Raw genomic sequence first — 16,323 nt, forward strand, 5'->3', positions numbered from 1 at the left:
TTGGCTCAATCTTGTAAAGCCAACAGGCAAAGCTTCTGGGATCCAACTGAGCTTCCCACACAATGTGGGGGACTAACACGGGCAGCAGATGGCATGACCTTTGGCCCCGGGAGTGACTGCACATCATTAGTAAAGCTCCCTCTTTGTTCTCATCCCACCAGACTCGTTGTCCGTGTCCAGTAACGATGCCAGTCCTCCTGCTTCCGTCGCATCCCTGCAGCCCCACATGATCGGGGTCCAGAGTTCACCAGGCCCCAAGCGGCCAGGAAACACCCTGCGCAAGTGGCTCACCAGCCCTGTGCGGCGGCTCAGCAGCGGCAAGGCCGATGGGCACGTAAAGAAGCTGGCTCACAAGCACAAGAAGAGCAGGGAGGTCCGCAAGAGCGCCGACGCTGGCTCACAGAAGGACTCCGACGACAGCGCCGCCACTCCGCAGGACGAGACCGTGGAAGAGGTATGTCCCTAAACCAGGGGAGGCCAAAGGATGCTCCCAACATGTGCTTTTCTGAGTTTTCTTTCAAGTTGCAGGACTAGCTGCTTGTCTTAGGAACGGACTAATCTTGTGCTGTTCTCTGTGTTTCGCTGGACACAGCAGCATCAGATGTCCTCATTCACGTCTTTGCTTAGCATGCTGTGCAGTTAAGCGAGAACAGCTTAAAAGATGACTGGACAGCTGCTCCTCAGTGAACCTGGTCAGATCACACAGGGCTTCTGCACTCTCCCAGGCTGCTGAGTAGGAAGTTCTGGGCTGCAGCCCTCTCTGCTCACTCCACCTCGTGGCAAGGCCCCAGGCCCTGGGTTGTGTTGCAGAAGATGGGAGCAGGCCCTGAGGTTAGTGCTAAACACTAGAAGATTTCACATAGAAAGCCCAGTCTTAATCTGGCAAGATTTATAGTAGATTTACATCCTCCAGTTATTTTTCCCCAAGATTTACACTTATACTTATCCTGAGCGGAAAACATCAGGTTAACCTGCCTTGCCGACCAAGTAACACTGGGTTGTTCCCATGTCACCAAAGGTACAATGCTGTAGGTAAGCCAGAAATTTTTTTCTATTTCCTTTTCTCCAGACGGGTTTTAAATTACACTGCAGAAAACAGAATTCTTTGGTGATCCTCCAGATAGCCTTTAGCACAGGAGGTGTCAGAGGCCTCCAGAGTTTTAACTTGGACCCCCCACACCCAAATCCCACACAAGCTCAAACAGCAGAGCAAGGAGAGACAGGACTAGCTTTGTGTCATTTCATGTACCGGACAGATGTGTGTTTTCTCCATTTTCACTGTGCTGTGTGGGCCCTTAGGCCCGAAAGAGTCTGTTTTGTAAATCTGTGTCCTCTGGGTGGAACAGTTATTCCCCTAAAAGCAAGAACAGAGGTAAATGAATAGGATGCTTAAAATGCAGATTCATGGCCGGCGCCGCAGCTCAATAGGCTAATCCTCCGCCTAATGGCGCCGGCACACCGCGTTCTAGTCCCATTCGGGGCACCGGATTCTGTCCCGGTTGCCCCTCTTCCAGGCCAGCTCTCTGCTGTGGCCCGGGAGGGCAGTGGAGGATGGCCCAAGTGCTTGGGCCCTGCACCCAATGGGAGACCAGGAGAAGCACCCGGCTCCTGGCTCCTGCCTTCAGATAGGCGCGGTGCACCGGCCACAGCGCACCGGCCACGGCGGCCATTGGAGGGTGAACCAACGGCAAAAGGAAGACCTTTCTCTCTCTCTCTCTCTCTCTCTCTGTCCACTCTGCCTGTAAAATAAAATAAAATAAAATAAAATAAAATAAAATAAAATAAAATAAAATAAAATAAAATACAGATTCATAAAATGCATCTCAGTTTGCATTTTTCTTTATGCCCTCATTTTCTCAGTGATTTTTCCTTTAGCAAGGTACCAATCCTGAAACCAGCTTGACCTAAGGAAGTGAATGAACATGAGGGGCATAGTGCAAGTTTTCAAACTGTTTTGTTGTTGTTGGTTTCTTGAAGATGAGGTGTGTTCAGAGCCTCGTGGGTGATTGGCAGCACCTCAAAGAACACCTTCATGGCTGTGTCTCATCTAGTGAGCAGGCTGGGAATGAAAAGTTGCCATTAAGGTCAAAAAGAACTTTTCCTGGTTTCTGCCATCCCACTGTCCATCCTCATCAGGGTCTAGGGCCCATGCCATTGGCAGTCAGTGGTCTGGAATGCAACGAGCAAATGTTGACTTGATTTCAGAGGGGCCGGAACGAGGGTCTCAGCAGTGGCACACTCTCGAAATCCTCCTCCTCGGGCATGCAGAGCTGCGGCGAAGAAGAAGGGGAGGAGGGGGCTGATGCCGTGCCCCTGCCCCCGCCCATGGCCATCCAGCAGCACAGCCTCCTCCAGCCAGACTCGCAGGATGACAAGGTAAGGGGGCCTGGGATGCCTGTGCCAGGGCAGTCACCCTTTCAGGAACTGCTCCACTCCAGCCACATCGCAGAAGATAGGAGACTCTATGGGACAGACAGTCTCTGGGTGGCCTGGTGCTTTCGCAGGCACAGGCAGCCGTTCTACCCAAAAGTATGAATGACAAATCCTTTGAGAATAAGCAGTAGGCCAATATGTGCAGTCTTTTGCATATAATTATATTGAATGTATTTTTAATAGTGCTTCAGTAATTGCTACTTTTAATGTAATTTTTAGTTTCCTAATATATTGATTAGAGTCCTTCAGAGAACAATCAGAAAAACCCCAGAAGTTTGCCTGCATGTGGCAGAAGATGAATAGTAGGCCCTCTGGCTCCCTCTGTGAGATGGTTTTACACACAGTTTTTGTTTTAAAGCAAGACTTAGTTGTGGTCCAGTTACCTTGTCCAGCGTGACGTACATTAGTTTGTAGGATCAGGACAGGGCATAGTTATCCGAGCATAGCAATCTCTTGAATGCTGAGAGCCTCCTCTTAGGATACAGACACCAGCTTCAAGCCAACCAATTATTTTTTCTTGAGTTCTTATAATCTAAAATCGTTTTGTACATCCCAATTGTAAGACCCTAAAAGTAAAATATCAGAATGGAAACCTGATAAATGAGCTTGCAGTCCTCTCTAACATTCTGGTCCCACTGTGCCCCCTGAAAATTGTAAGGTGTTGGAAATCATGCTAGAAATTATCATTGGTGGCTTTTTTTTTTTTTTTTTTTGCAGTAACTAGGTTTTCTGACTAAAATAGATGTGTTTTCAACATTTTTTTCTTCCATTCTTTGCCTTTTTTCCTTCACTAACTCCCTTGTAATTTTAGACACAGTAACTTAGTAGGTCAGTTTTCCTGTGTTTTATGACCCAGGACCTGCCACAGCTGCAAGGTCACGCCCCATCTCACATTAGTCTTTGCACTCAGCATGCATTGCCACAGCACTCTTGTGTCTCTTTGTGACACAAGAGTGCTGTCCACGCAGTCCACAGTAAGAGTGCTGTGAGCTACAGAACCTAGCATAGAGGTTGCATCCCAGCATCTCATGTGTATATGATGTGCAGGCACCACACTGAGGGGAGAGGAAAAGCAGCAGGAACCTGAGCTGAGGGGGCCTCAGCCCCCTCACATGCAGTAACAAGCCAGGAAATAGGGGCTGTGTGGTTTTCCCAACTCCTGAGCTGTTTGGTCACCCTCTAAACTATACTGTTTTTCAAAGCAGAAAATTGAAATTTATTAGATCTGGGTGTTTATGCTGAGAGTAAGGGACTGGGCCCTATTGACTTACTCATCAGACAAGGACATATTTTTTCCCATTGAAAGTATGAATTGCATATATTCTTCTGATTGCTGGAGTCATTTATTGGTAATTGTGTTATGTCATTGGGTATTATGTTATCTCACTGGGTATCAATGGCGATTCTTCATTTACAAAAATCTGTAGTGATGTTCCATGACAGTATATTATCTTGTGACTAATTTTTTGTTTTGTTTTGTTTTCTCTTTCTGTGAACTCCGCTGCAGCATTATGTTGATTTGTGCTCTGTGTCTGTTTTGGCTCAGTTTCCATACCTTTCCATTTGACTTTTCTTTTCCTTTGCTTTCTTCACCCCATATTCCAAATTTCATTAGACAAACGTTTGTTTTGCAAAGTACATATTTTGACCCACATTTGTAACAGCCTTGTTGTAAACATATGAATCTGTACCTGTCTGTCGTGAGAAATGCATCACGAGAACAGCTGGCCATGTGTCGCATGCATGTCTGCTGTCCCTAATATGAAACAAGGTTCATATTACACCCCCTTCTAATTCCCAGTTAATTAATGGTGCAAGTAATCTGCAAACACACTGTTTGCTAATTACTGAAACTTGAACTCAGTAGCCCCTCCCCCAGATTTCCTTATTGTCAACCCCTTTACGCCCTTGATTCTAGCCATAAGTGGCATCTGATAGCTTGTGAGGCCTCAGCTCTTCCGTACTCTGCACTAATCATTGGGGAAATGGATGGCACAGAAAATGGTGAGCTTGTCCCCCTCTCCTCCCTGTCTGGTCACCGTACCCTGGCTCCTTTCCTTTTCTTTCTCATTTCTTACTTTCTTAATCCCATAAACACAGTAAGCCATTTTTAGTATCTTGTTTTGTTTCCTGATTATTTAAGGACTCGCTGTTGAGCCCTCCAGCCTCTCATTCTTCTGTTGATCAGATTCTGTTTTTTTCTCCTTGACCTAGAGCCTAGCCAGCAGTTGGGAAAGTTACGGTTAGGATACCCCTGCCCAGTCACCTCTCTGAGAAACATGGTGATGTTACTTGACTGCGGATTGAAAACAGACACTGTCTGCTTTCCACATGTATCCCAGACAGGTTTTATTTAATGTTTCATGTCAGAATATTGTAAATTTAAAAGGACGATTTTAAATAAATTCAAACAAAGACAAACTTGTGGTCTTTCTGTCTGGAATTACTTTTTAAAAAGAGACGGAGCTTGCAGAGGAATTTTCTAAGTGTCCACTTACTAACAGGAGGCCTCCCCTCCCCCCTCTTTTTCTTCACTTCCACAGGCCTCATCTCGGTTGTTAGTGCGTCCAACCAGCTCCGAAACACCGAGTGCGGCTGAGCTTGTCAGTGCAATCGAGGAGCTCGTGAAAAGCAAGATGGTAAGGCTTCCCACACCAAGTCTTGGGCTTGGAAGGTGTTCACATGTGCTCCTTGCTGGCGGCCTTGCCCCTGGTCGTGTATTACTCTGACCTGCAGAATGTGGCTTTGGTATACGCATCAACTTCAGGTTCACTAACTTGTTTGAAGGACTCAGAGAACTCAGAAAAGCTGTCACTCCCACAGTTGTGGGTTATTACATGAAAGGCCACAGATTCAAGTCAGCCAAGGGAAGAGGTGCGTACTGCAGGGTTCAGGCATCAGTTTCCTCTCCCAGTGGAGTCAACGCAGGCAGTGCTGACTTCTCTCAGCGGTGATGCGTGATGATGCATGCGGAGAATGGCCAACTGTGGCCACTCAACCTGAGCCTCTGTGGCAGAGTTTCTATTTGGGCTCGGCCACTAACAGTTGGTCCACTGCTTACCTGGCTGACGCTAGTGGCTTGCCTCTACAAAGAGCAAGCCACTGCATGCCCCAGAGTCCCCACCCCAGGTCTCAGTCATAGCTCAGGCAGGATATTCCAGAGGTTTCCTCTCTCCCTGGAGCTGAGGGTACCCCTCTCTTGGGGCAAGGCGATTGCAGGCATAGCCAAGTGTGGTCATCAGCAGTCCTGTCAAAGGTGCCTCCAGAGTCGTTGTATTCACAGACACATTCACAGCTTTCTTTTGCTGGCTCTCCAATCTTTTGTTTATTATTTAATGGTTTTATTTTCTTAATGGCCTTTGTTTTGCTGGTTAGTCAACATGAATTCACTCAATAAAAGCCTCAAAACAAATATTGATTCTTTGAAGTTAGACGGGCATGCATTGCTTCTAATGGATTTAAATCAATTAATTTGTTTCTTTGGTTTTCCTATGCAATGGAAATGACACTGATTGTAACAAGTTTTTAGGCTAGAGTGTCCTACTGCCCCTGTACAGGTGTTGGATCTTTTAAAAGCCACCCTCCCAAAGGAAAACTCAGAGGCAACCACTGAGAACAGCTTGATATGTTTTCCTACAGGCTCCTTGCTGGGGCACCCTTATGTGGAGGGTGTGTACGTGTTCGTGCTCTGTGTCTGACTCAGACAACATAGGATCTTCTCATGTCAGGACATGAGATTACCTCTTTTCTCTTAATAACTGTGTATCATTTCATCAATTAACTGTGTATTTCATTATGTGATAATAATACCACTGAGGACTTACTCTAAATCAACCACTATTCTAAGTGTTGAGCATGCATTAATTTATATACTCCTACAACATCCCCGTGAGGGAGCATGTGCTTTCTTTTATTATCCTACTTTACAGATTAAGAAACTGAGGCACACAGGAAGCTATGATTATACTATAATATATTTAAACAGGCCGGCGCCACGGCTCACTAGGCTAATCCTCCGCCTGCGGCGCTGGCACCACAGGTTCTAGTCCCGGTTGGGGCACCAGTCCTGTCCCAGTTGTTCCTCTTCTAGTCCAGCTCTCTGCTGTGGCCCGAGAAGGCAGTTGAGGATGGCCCAAGTGCCTGGGCCCTGCTCCTGCATGGGACACCAGGAGGAAGCACCTGGCTCCTGACTTCTGGCTTCAGATTGGCGCAGCGTGGCAGCCATTTGTGGGGTGAACCAACAGAAGGAAGACCTTTCTCTCTGTCTCTCTCTCTCTTACTGTCTAACTCTGCCTGACAAACCCTTACTATATATATTTGTTTCCAGTTTTTCACTATTATAAGTGTCCATGTATATGATTATGTCTGTAGAATAAATTTGCAGTATTGGATTTGATCAAATTGTATTCTTTTTTATTTTTAAGGATTTGTTAATTTGAAAGTCAGAGTCAGAGAGAGAGAGGCAGACAGAGATCTCTTATCTGCTGGTTCACTCTCCTAATGGCAACCACAGTGGGGACTAGGTGAGGCAGGAGCAAGGAGCTTCATCCAAGTCTCCCAAGTGGGTGCAGGTGCCCAAGTACTTGGACCATCTTCTGCTGCTGTCTCTAGCACATTAGCAGGGAGCCGGACTTGAAGTGGAGCAACTGGGACTGGCCAGTGCTCAAATGGAGTGCCAGCATTGCAGGTGGCAGCTTAACCCACTGCACCACAATGCCAGCCCCTCAAATGCTATTCTTTTTTTTTTTTTTTTTTTGAATGGCTGAGATATAAAGAAAGAGAAGGAAAGAGAAAGAGATCTTCCATCTGCTGATTCACTCCCCAAATGGCCTCAATGGCTGGGGCTGGGCCAGGCTGAAGCCAAGCTGTAGCACCTTTATAATTATATATTATAATTAGATTTGAACACTGAATTGTTTATTGGAAGTTACATATTAATTTTTTGGATTGGCAAAGAGAGGGAAAGGGATGTTCAACTGTTAGGTATTGTTTTATACAAGGAACTGAACCTATCTTCCTGTAAAAGCTAAGAATTCAGTGTAACAAACAAAAGCCACACTAAAGCCTGTCTCCTGGAAGTTTTTCCCATCCTACCTCCATATTTTTAGTGAAACTGGATATTTTAAAGGTTGTTCATCTTTTCTGGGCATTGGCAATAGATAGAGTAATAGTAGCCTCTTGCCACAGTGACTATTTGAACTTAGCTTTGGGGTTTTCTTCTCTTCATTGACCAAGATATAAAGGGAGATACAAGAAACAATGAAAATCAGAGTAACATATAATTACAGATATAATAAGAACAACAAAATAAACCAAAGAAAAATAAGGCATTAATTGTAGGGATGAAAGCAGAAAGTAGTGAGTTAGAAAACAATAGAATAGTACATACAACCAAAAATTTGTGTTTTTTTTTTTTTTAATTTATTTGACAGATAGAGTTAGACAGTGAGGGAGAGACAGAGAGAAAGGTCTTCCTTCATTGGTTCATCCCCCAAATGGCCACCACGGCCGGAGCTATGCTGATCTGAAGCCAGGAGCCAGGTACTTCTTCCTGGTCTCCGACATGGGTGCAGGGGCCAAAGCACTTGAGCCATCCTCCACTGCCTTCCCAGGCCACAGCAGAGAGCTAGACTGGAAGAGGAGCAACCAGGACTAGAACCCGGTGCCCATATGGGATGCCAGCACCGCAGGCAGAGGATTAACCAAGTGAGCTACGGTGCCAGCCCCCAAAAATTTGTTTTTTAAATAAATACAGGTACTAGACAACCTTTTCAAGAGAATGGAAAGCACAAATCACACAATAAAGCATAAGGGAGGAATGAACAGATGAAATTCAAACATTTTTGAACTCTTTGAAATCTGGGTAAAAATGGGCAGTTTCCTAAGATAGTACGAGTTAATGAAACTAACCTCAGAAAAAATAGAGTATCTGTGCAGAACTATCCTCATAAAAGGAATAGAGAAAATTGGAAAGGACCTACCCACGAAAGATAACCAAACCCGGAGAGTTTGGCAAATACAAATAATCATCCTCATTCTGCCAAGTCCCAGTACAGGTGTCTAGCGGCAGTATTTTCCTGGTGAGAGCCTTTTCACTTAAACACATTTGTGTAATAGGCACTTGGGCAGCATGGAGAGAGAGTGAATGGCATGACTGGAACAAGAACGTGTGGCTGTGGTCAGGACTGCATTCTTGTCAGTGCATCTGTCCCCACCTTGGTCAGGACACATCATGTCTGAGCACAAGCATCCAAGGGAGCCTTGAGACACCATTGTTTCCCGTCCAGCCAGCCATTCCTGGGTGTAGAAGACAGGACCCCCAGGGACATCCAACCAGCCATAACATTACTGCCTCACTCCTTCCTCTGCCTAAGGGGAACATCTGGAACCTTTTTCTTTCTTTTCTTTCTGTTCTCACTGTTCAAGTGAACAGAATTCAATCTAACAAGCGTCAGCTGGCCAGATGGGAGACAGCCTCACTCCTCCCCTCACTCCCAGCCTGGAGCCCCTCTGTCAAACAATGACCTGATCGGAGCAGCACAAAGCACTCTGTGCTATTTATGGCAGAATGTTTGCTTCCAGTAAAGGTCAATAGCTATTTGTTTATTTTTAAAAATGCAGTTTTTTGGATCAAACTCTGGTCCTCAACTAACTTAATGCCCTGTTTCTCATAAATGAGAGCAGCAGTTGATGTGTTTTACAGCTCTGTGCGGTTTAACAAAACTGCATGTCATGTACAGACTTGGTGTCCCCAAAGCTCTGCTGAAGTCACAGTCAGTCCGTTACCATGAGGGAGAGCAGAGGACAAGTGTTAGAGAAACAAAGTTAATACATGCCAAGTAGAAAGTAATCTCACAGTAATCCAGAGAGGGGGTTATCAATATTCAACTCATAGATTAATTAAACAATGAAAACACTGGCCTGCAGAAACCGAAGTCCAGGTCCAGTGTGGGAGAGAGTTTTGGAGAAACAATGAGACTAGCATTATAAGTACTTCCTATATGAGAGAGAGAAAGGAAATTTTAGGAGGGAGATTAATTTCAGCTAGACTCCACAGATAATCAAAAGGCAAACCAAACTTGTTTATAGATTGTTGATGTGGCCACAGTACTCAGCAACAAGGGGCAGACACACTGTGTCCAGGGACTATACTGACCTGATCCAGACATTTGTGAAAATGCTCTTGCTTTTATTTGGCCAGAATGTAATCAGAATGCAAGATTTGAAATATGTAGGACCTTCAGAAATGGGGGCATGCTCTGACACAAGCAAATTGTTTCATGTCTAATTATTTGATAATAGGGAAAAGAAAATACTAATGTAATGTAGTTTTACTCTCCTCATCATTCTGCCTTTCCTCTTGTATCCAGGTCTTCTAACTTTTTTTATTAATAGTAAAATTGTCATGTCATTAAATATTATCTAATTTCACAATCATGCTGATTTTATAATTTAACAAACACATCTTCTGTGTTTTCTGGCCTAGAAGTTTTCTTACCCAGTTCCAGTCTATCGTGGATCATGGGCAGTGAGCATTCTTGCCAATCTCATTTCTTCCAGGCACTGGAGGATCGTCCTAGCTCACTCCTTGTTGACCAAGGAGACAGCAGCAGCCCTTCCTTCAACCCTTCGGACAACTCCCTTCTCTCTTCCTCCTCGCCCATTGATGAGATGGAAGAACGGAAATCCAGCTCTTTAAAGAGAAGGCAGTAAGACTAACATGCTCTCATGCTCTCTGGCATCCCTCCTTTATCACCTTCCAAAACGTGAATGGGACTCGTCGCTGAATTCACCCAATGAGGAGAGACTCGAGGTCTCTTGTTGGAAAACTGTATGTGGGAGGAGTGGAAGGTAGCGGGGAGGGCCCCACTCAGAACCTCTGAAGGCCTCAGTAAGTCATACATGCAATTGCTGTTGTGTCATTGGTATATTATACTTTATAAACAAGAATGTCTTCTGTCACTAGTGGTGAGAAGTGCCTTTACTTCCTATTGTATACATATTTGTGAAAGTAAAAGAAGGTAACATAAAATCAGAATCAGGCCAGCGCTGCAGCTCAATAGGTTAATCTTCCGCCTTCAGTGTCAGCACACCGGGTTCTAGTCCCGGTCAGGGCACTGGATTCTGTCCCGGTTGCCCCTCTTCCAGTCCAGCTCTCTGCTATGGCCCGGGAGTACAGTGGAGGATGGCCCAAGTGCTTGGGCCCTGCACCCGCATGGGAGACCAGGATAAGCACCTGGCTCCTGCCTTCAGATCATTGCAGTGTGCCAGCCGCAGCGCACTGGCTGCAGCAGCCATGGGAGGGTGAACCAACGGTAAAGGAAGACCTTTCCCTCTGTTCTCTCTCACTGTCCACTCTGCCTGTAAAAAAAATTTTTTTAAATCAGAATCAGTACCAGAAAGTTACATACTTTTGTAGCATAACTTTAGTTGTAGGGTTTGTCAATTCCTGAGAAGAAAGCCTCCTGAAAAATACTGTGGAAAGTTTAAACTTGCCTTTGGGGAGAAGAGGGAAAATTGTCAGCCAATGAGAGTGGAGAGCAGGTTTCATTCAGTGCTGGGCACAGGGGAAGTACAACGTGGATGTTGGTCAGATGAACGGCTGGATGGCTGGATGGGTGAGCGAGTAAATGAATGAAACGTTTCAGACCAATTGAGATTATTTGCTGTACTGAGCAAATGATTATATTCTGTAGTCTGAATGGCCTTAAATAGTTACTAAACTTCACAACATAAAAACTCCCAAGTGAAGGGTTCAGAACCAAGATTTTAAACATCTGAATTAAAATGTTTTCTTGGGTGTCCAGTTGCACTTCAAACAACTTAATTATTTTAACAAAAGAAAACTACTTCTTGTAATGTCCTGCATTTGTAACAAACACAGTTACATAAAAGCTCCCCTTTGCTGCCATATATTCATCAGAATACAGTTCACCCTGATGGCACCCATGTGTTCCAGTATCTTTTGCCTTGTGGAGAGTTCATGGGTCATTCATTTGAACTTGTGATTTGGGACCATGAGGAATTTAAGGCCCAGATGCACCAACTTGTTACTATATTGTGGGGAGCAAACCGGACTAGACTGAGTTACTGGAATTAAGACTTATTCTATGCATCTGCTCTCCCACAATATGGCGCTGGGAGAGAAGTAAACAGCTTCCGCACAGCTGCCTCCAGTTCAACCAATTAACTGTAGGACTTGCTCCTGATTGGAGAGCAGCGTACTCGGCGTGTGGGCAGCCGAGTTGGGATTGGCGGAGGAGGACTATAAAGGAGGAGAGAGACGGCATGCACCAGGAACATCTATGGGGAACATCTATGGGGAACATCTAGCTGAAGGAACACCCGTGCAGCCCCCGAGAGAGCCGGCCGGCGGTGTGCCGCTCCCCTGCGGAAGTGGGGAATGTGGCCAGGGGGAACTGCCCTTCCACGGAGGTGGAAGGGATAGTAGCCAACCCGGGAAGAACCAGCAGCAAACCCGGGGAGGGCCGAGCAGACGAAAGAACAGCGCAGGGTCCTGTGTCGTTCCTCCACGAAGAGGGGGAGCGACACTATATTACTGTGTAGTCCCAGGAATCTGTTTTGACAAAAGACAAGTACAAAAAGAATTCATTTAGAAAACAGAGTTTATATGATAAACTCTGTGTTTTTTTTTTCTCTTTCCAGCTACGTTTTGCAAGAATTAGTGGAGACAGAGCGTGACTATGTACGAGACCTTGGCTATGTGGTAGAGGTACGTATTATCAGAGACTAAATAACCTTGTATCTCCCCAAGAATTGTCCCAAAGAAATATCAGTTTAGACAGCTTAATACTGATACCTTCTCAGAAACTTTAAAAAACATTTTGAGGGGGCAGATGTTTGATACAACAATTAAGACAACACTTGGGGTGCCCATAACCCATATTGACCAGCCTGGTTCAAGTCACAGCTCCTCCACTTTTGATCCAGGTTGCACACCTGGGTGGCAGCATTTGATGGCTCAAGTACTTGGACCCCTGCCATCCACATGAGAGTCCTAGATTGAATTCCAAACTCCTGGCTTCTGCCTAGCCGAGCTTTGGCTATTGTAAGCATCTGGGGAGTGAACCAGCAGATGGAAGATATGCCTCTCTCTCTGCCTTTCAAATAAAATGAAAATAAATAAAAGCTTAAAAGGAAACCCAAGGAAGTATTTCTAAGAAATAAAATTTAGCCATTTATCTTAATAATCTGTATTTAGTTCTAAATAGTTCTTTTTTTTGCATAGTGCATCTTGACGTACTTTTTTTTTAACCAGTGAGTTTTTAACGATTATATCCAATCATAATATTTATTAGATTGGAACCTTGCCTTTAATTATTTCACAAGTGTGGCATCACTACAGAAATGAAAACATTACTGGCTGAAAAAGTCCATGAATTCCAGCTGCAGATTCAGCACCATTCTGAGTTTACTTGAAGTCAGACTTTGTCATGTGGTGACAGCAGATCATTTTCTGATGGCTTTGCCCAGGTGAAATGCATCACTATTTTCATTGACTGGAAGTTGCCAGGTATGGCGTAGGCATAACCAGGTCACTGCCTTTTGTACTGAATCAGGAACCATTTCCAGACTTATCCCTACAGTTAAGTTCAGGACATATTAATAAAGTCAACTCATCAAAAAGCTGTTTCATAGTATAAAATGTTATTTAATATTTCAGCTTTACAAATATGAGTAAGGCAATAGCTTTGAAGTATACATCCCATTAAAAGTAATAAGTGTACAAAAAATTGTGTAGTGTAAGAGATTCAACACACTTGATTGTCTGCAGGCATCTTTGGCAACACAATAAGTAACTTGAATGCTTAAGAGATTCTTTTACAGCAGAGTTTAATAGAAGTTTTCTTTTAAGACTTATTTTTTACTTATTTTGAAAGAGTTACAGAGAGAGGTAGAGAGTAGAGAGAGGGAGGTCTTCTATCTGCTGGTTCACTCCCCAAATCGCCGTAACAGCAGGAGCAGAGCCGATCTGAAGCCAGAAGCCAGGAGGTTCTTCTGGGTCTTCCACATGGGTTAAGAGGCCCAAACACTTGGGCCATCCTCTGCTGCTTTCCCAGGCACATTATCAGGGACCTAGACCAGAAGTGGAGCAGCCAGGTCTCAAACTGGCACCCATAAGGGATGCCGGTGCTGCAGGCTGGGGTTTTAACCTGCTATGCCACAGCATTGGCCCCTAATAGAAGTTTTAAACCATACTTTAAAGACATATTTAATCAGCAGTTCTTAAAACTAATTTATAAAAAAATTGGGGGCCAGCGCTGTGGCTCACTTGGTTAATCCTCCGCCTGCGGTGCCAGCATCCTATATGGGTGCCGTGTTCTAGTCCCAGTTGCTCCTCTTCCAGTCCAGCTCTCTGCTATGGCCCAGGAGTGCAGTGGAGGATGGCCCAAGTGCTTGGGCCCCTGCACCCGCATGGGAGACCAGGAAGAAGCACCTGGCTCCTAGCTTCGGATCAGCACAGCGCCAGCCGTGGCAGCCATTTAGGGATTGAACCAATGGAAGGAAGACCTTTCTCTCTGTCTCTTACTGTCTATAACTCTATCTGTCAAAAAAAAATTGGTGAATCCTTATGATTTTATAAATAATCCAAAGCAAAAAGAAAATCTGTTTATATGAGATAAATAGTGAAAACTGAGGAAATCCATTTCAGACCAAATATTTACTATTTACTAGCTGGTAAGATTATTTGTCATATGAATCCGTTTATATTTATGTAAACTGTTTCATTTGCTTAGAAGAATTTTGATCTATGAATGTGGAATGTTTCAGGGAGAGAAAATTAGAGCAATGAATGTAACCATATATTTCAAGAATCAGAAAGGCCATTTTTCTTGGAGGAATTTTTGTTTGCTTTTAAATAAAAAGCTGATTACAAGACAGTGTGTATTTCTCTATTGTCCTTTGTAACTATTAGTCACTAAGCCTCTCCTTAATTCAAACCTATTCCATGAAATAAATCTATTTTTCATGTTCAACTGTAGGGCTACATGGCACTTATGAAAGAAGATGGTGTTCCCGATGACATGAAAGGAAAAGACAAGATTGTGTTTGGCAACATCCATCAGATCTATGACTGGCACAGAGAGTACGTAAAATCCATGTCGTGCTTGATCGTGTGCAAAGCCTCAGCACTTGCTGAAGCACCTCAGGTCAGGCCAGCAGTGAAGGAGACTGTTGGTTCGTTTTGTCGTACCTCCTGTGTGGCCTTGGGAGCAGCAGAAACACTGATGTACCCGGACATTTTGTGGTAGCATTTCATGGTGTGGAGAAGTCTCTTCCCTTTCTCAGTCTGGTCTCTGACAGACCAGAGATTCTGTCTGTCACAGTGGGGCAGAGCTGGGGCGGGTAGCAAAACCTCACATGCTACACAATTCAACAGAACATTAATTGGCATGCCAATCTGCAGGCTAATAAAATATTAAACAGATTCAAGTGATAATTATGGAAGACAAACATCTTAAAGACAACTAGAACCCAGAAGAAATGAAGAGCAGGTGTCCCACAGCTGTTTTGTTCCCTTTATGGTACCTAATTTTAATCTTAACAGATGGATGACTGGAAGGTTTAAGAAACCTTTAAAGAGCTTCCACAACTAACATTTTTAGTATTTTATTTCTGATAGCCAGTTTGAGCCTCTAAATAAAGTATCATAAAATAAATATGAAACTCACAAGTATAAAGACCAAGTTTTCAGAAATAAATGATCAGTTGCTTTGAAACATTGAAATTCACTCAGTATTCAGCTAAGGATATTAGTGCTTGTATCCTTCAAAACAACAAGATGAAATGTTAATTATCTGAAGGAAGGGCAAGTTGCCAGTCAAGGAACACTCTTTCTCCTTTGTATTTTTAAATTCAGAATCTTTTTGCTTTATAGCCTAACAGAATTGTTTCTGTGTTTCTTTTATTTGTTAACAATATATCAATTGCTCATGTAAAAATAGATTATTTTGAAAATGTATACCCGCATCTAAAATTAGAAAGCAAATTGGAAGTGGTTCTGATATCTCCCCCTCTCTTTTCAGCTTTTTTTTAGGAGAGTTAGAGAAGTGCCTTGAAGATCCAGAAAAACTAGGATCCCTTTTTGTTAAACACGTAAGCACAATAGCATTATCTCTATTCTGTTCTGATACTATCATATTTAGTCATTAGTTTGTCAGATTCAAGAAGAAAATCACTTGTGTGCAGGAGTGCATCTGTTAGGAATGAAATCAGATTGTACCCTGTTACATGGAACTTTGCTCCTCTGTGTGCAGATGATCTCTCCTGGTCACTAGCCCCTCCCAGCTGGCTCCTTTGCTGGCAGTACAGTACAGGTCAACCAGAGGGCACTAGACCCCAGCCTGAAGCAGAAAACTTTGGGTTATCTGTGGGCAGACAAGTATTTGGTGAAGATGTACCTATAATGCAGTGGGTTTAACAAAGTAGCCAAATGCATGTGCATATCTAAGTGTATTAATATTAAAGTCTGTGATTATTTTTAGAAAAATTAATGTATTTTTAAAAATTCATGGTAAGGATTTTTGCATTTTTGCATATCTTTCATGCCTTCCTTAATAGAGGATATCTAGATTTTCATATCTGCTTACGCACTCAGCCTATTTTGATGTTTCTTCTGGTTAAAGTATATGAAAAGGAATCCATCCTTAACATATGTGTAGTTGCAAAGGTACCAGTGTTTTCATAGCCGCTTCTAATCATTACAGATAGCTTAGATACTATACCAAAACTGGTAAGTGATAGTTTCTTAAAAGCTAGTTGCTCTGTAACCCTTTCGGATGAATAAATCTTTAAAAAAAAAAAAAAAAAAAAAAACTAGTTGCAACATGGAATCTGAAAACCTTTCAGTGAACTCTCTTGCTGTCA

General features: G+C 43.6%; 1 protein-coding gene across 7 annotated transcripts in view; it reads left to right on the forward strand.

The window, feature by feature from the left end:
- Positions 1 to 16,323, forward strand: part of TRIO (trio Rho guanine nucleotide exchange factor) — a 373,294-nt gene that overhangs the window by 325,941 nt on the left and 31,030 nt on the right. For 6 of the 7 annotated variants that reach the window (XM_070056594.1, XM_070056595.1, XM_070056597.1 and 3 more), the window contains 7 exons: positions 162 to 454; positions 2,206 to 2,376; positions 4,977 to 5,072; positions 9,994 to 10,142; positions 12,100 to 12,166; positions 14,439 to 14,542; positions 15,483 to 15,552. In XM_070056594.1, coding sequence (XP_069912695.1) covers positions 162 to 454; positions 2,206 to 2,376; positions 4,977 to 5,072; positions 9,994 to 10,142; positions 12,100 to 12,166; positions 14,439 to 14,542; positions 15,483 to 15,552 — 950 coding nt within the window. Of the gene's footprint in view, positions 1 to 161; positions 455 to 2,205; positions 2,377 to 3,940; positions 4,930 to 4,976; positions 5,073 to 9,993; positions 10,143 to 12,099; positions 12,167 to 14,438; positions 14,543 to 15,482; positions 15,553 to 16,323 lie in introns of those variants that run through there. The other variant, XM_070056599.1, reaches the window with a different exon arrangement.

The sequence above is a fragment of the Oryctolagus cuniculus genome, chromosome 14, assembly GCF_964237555.1.
Source record: "Oryctolagus cuniculus chromosome 14, mOryCun1.1, whole genome shotgun sequence".
In the NCBI taxonomy this organism is placed as follows: domain Eukaryota; kingdom Metazoa; phylum Chordata; class Mammalia; order Lagomorpha; family Leporidae; genus Oryctolagus; species Oryctolagus cuniculus.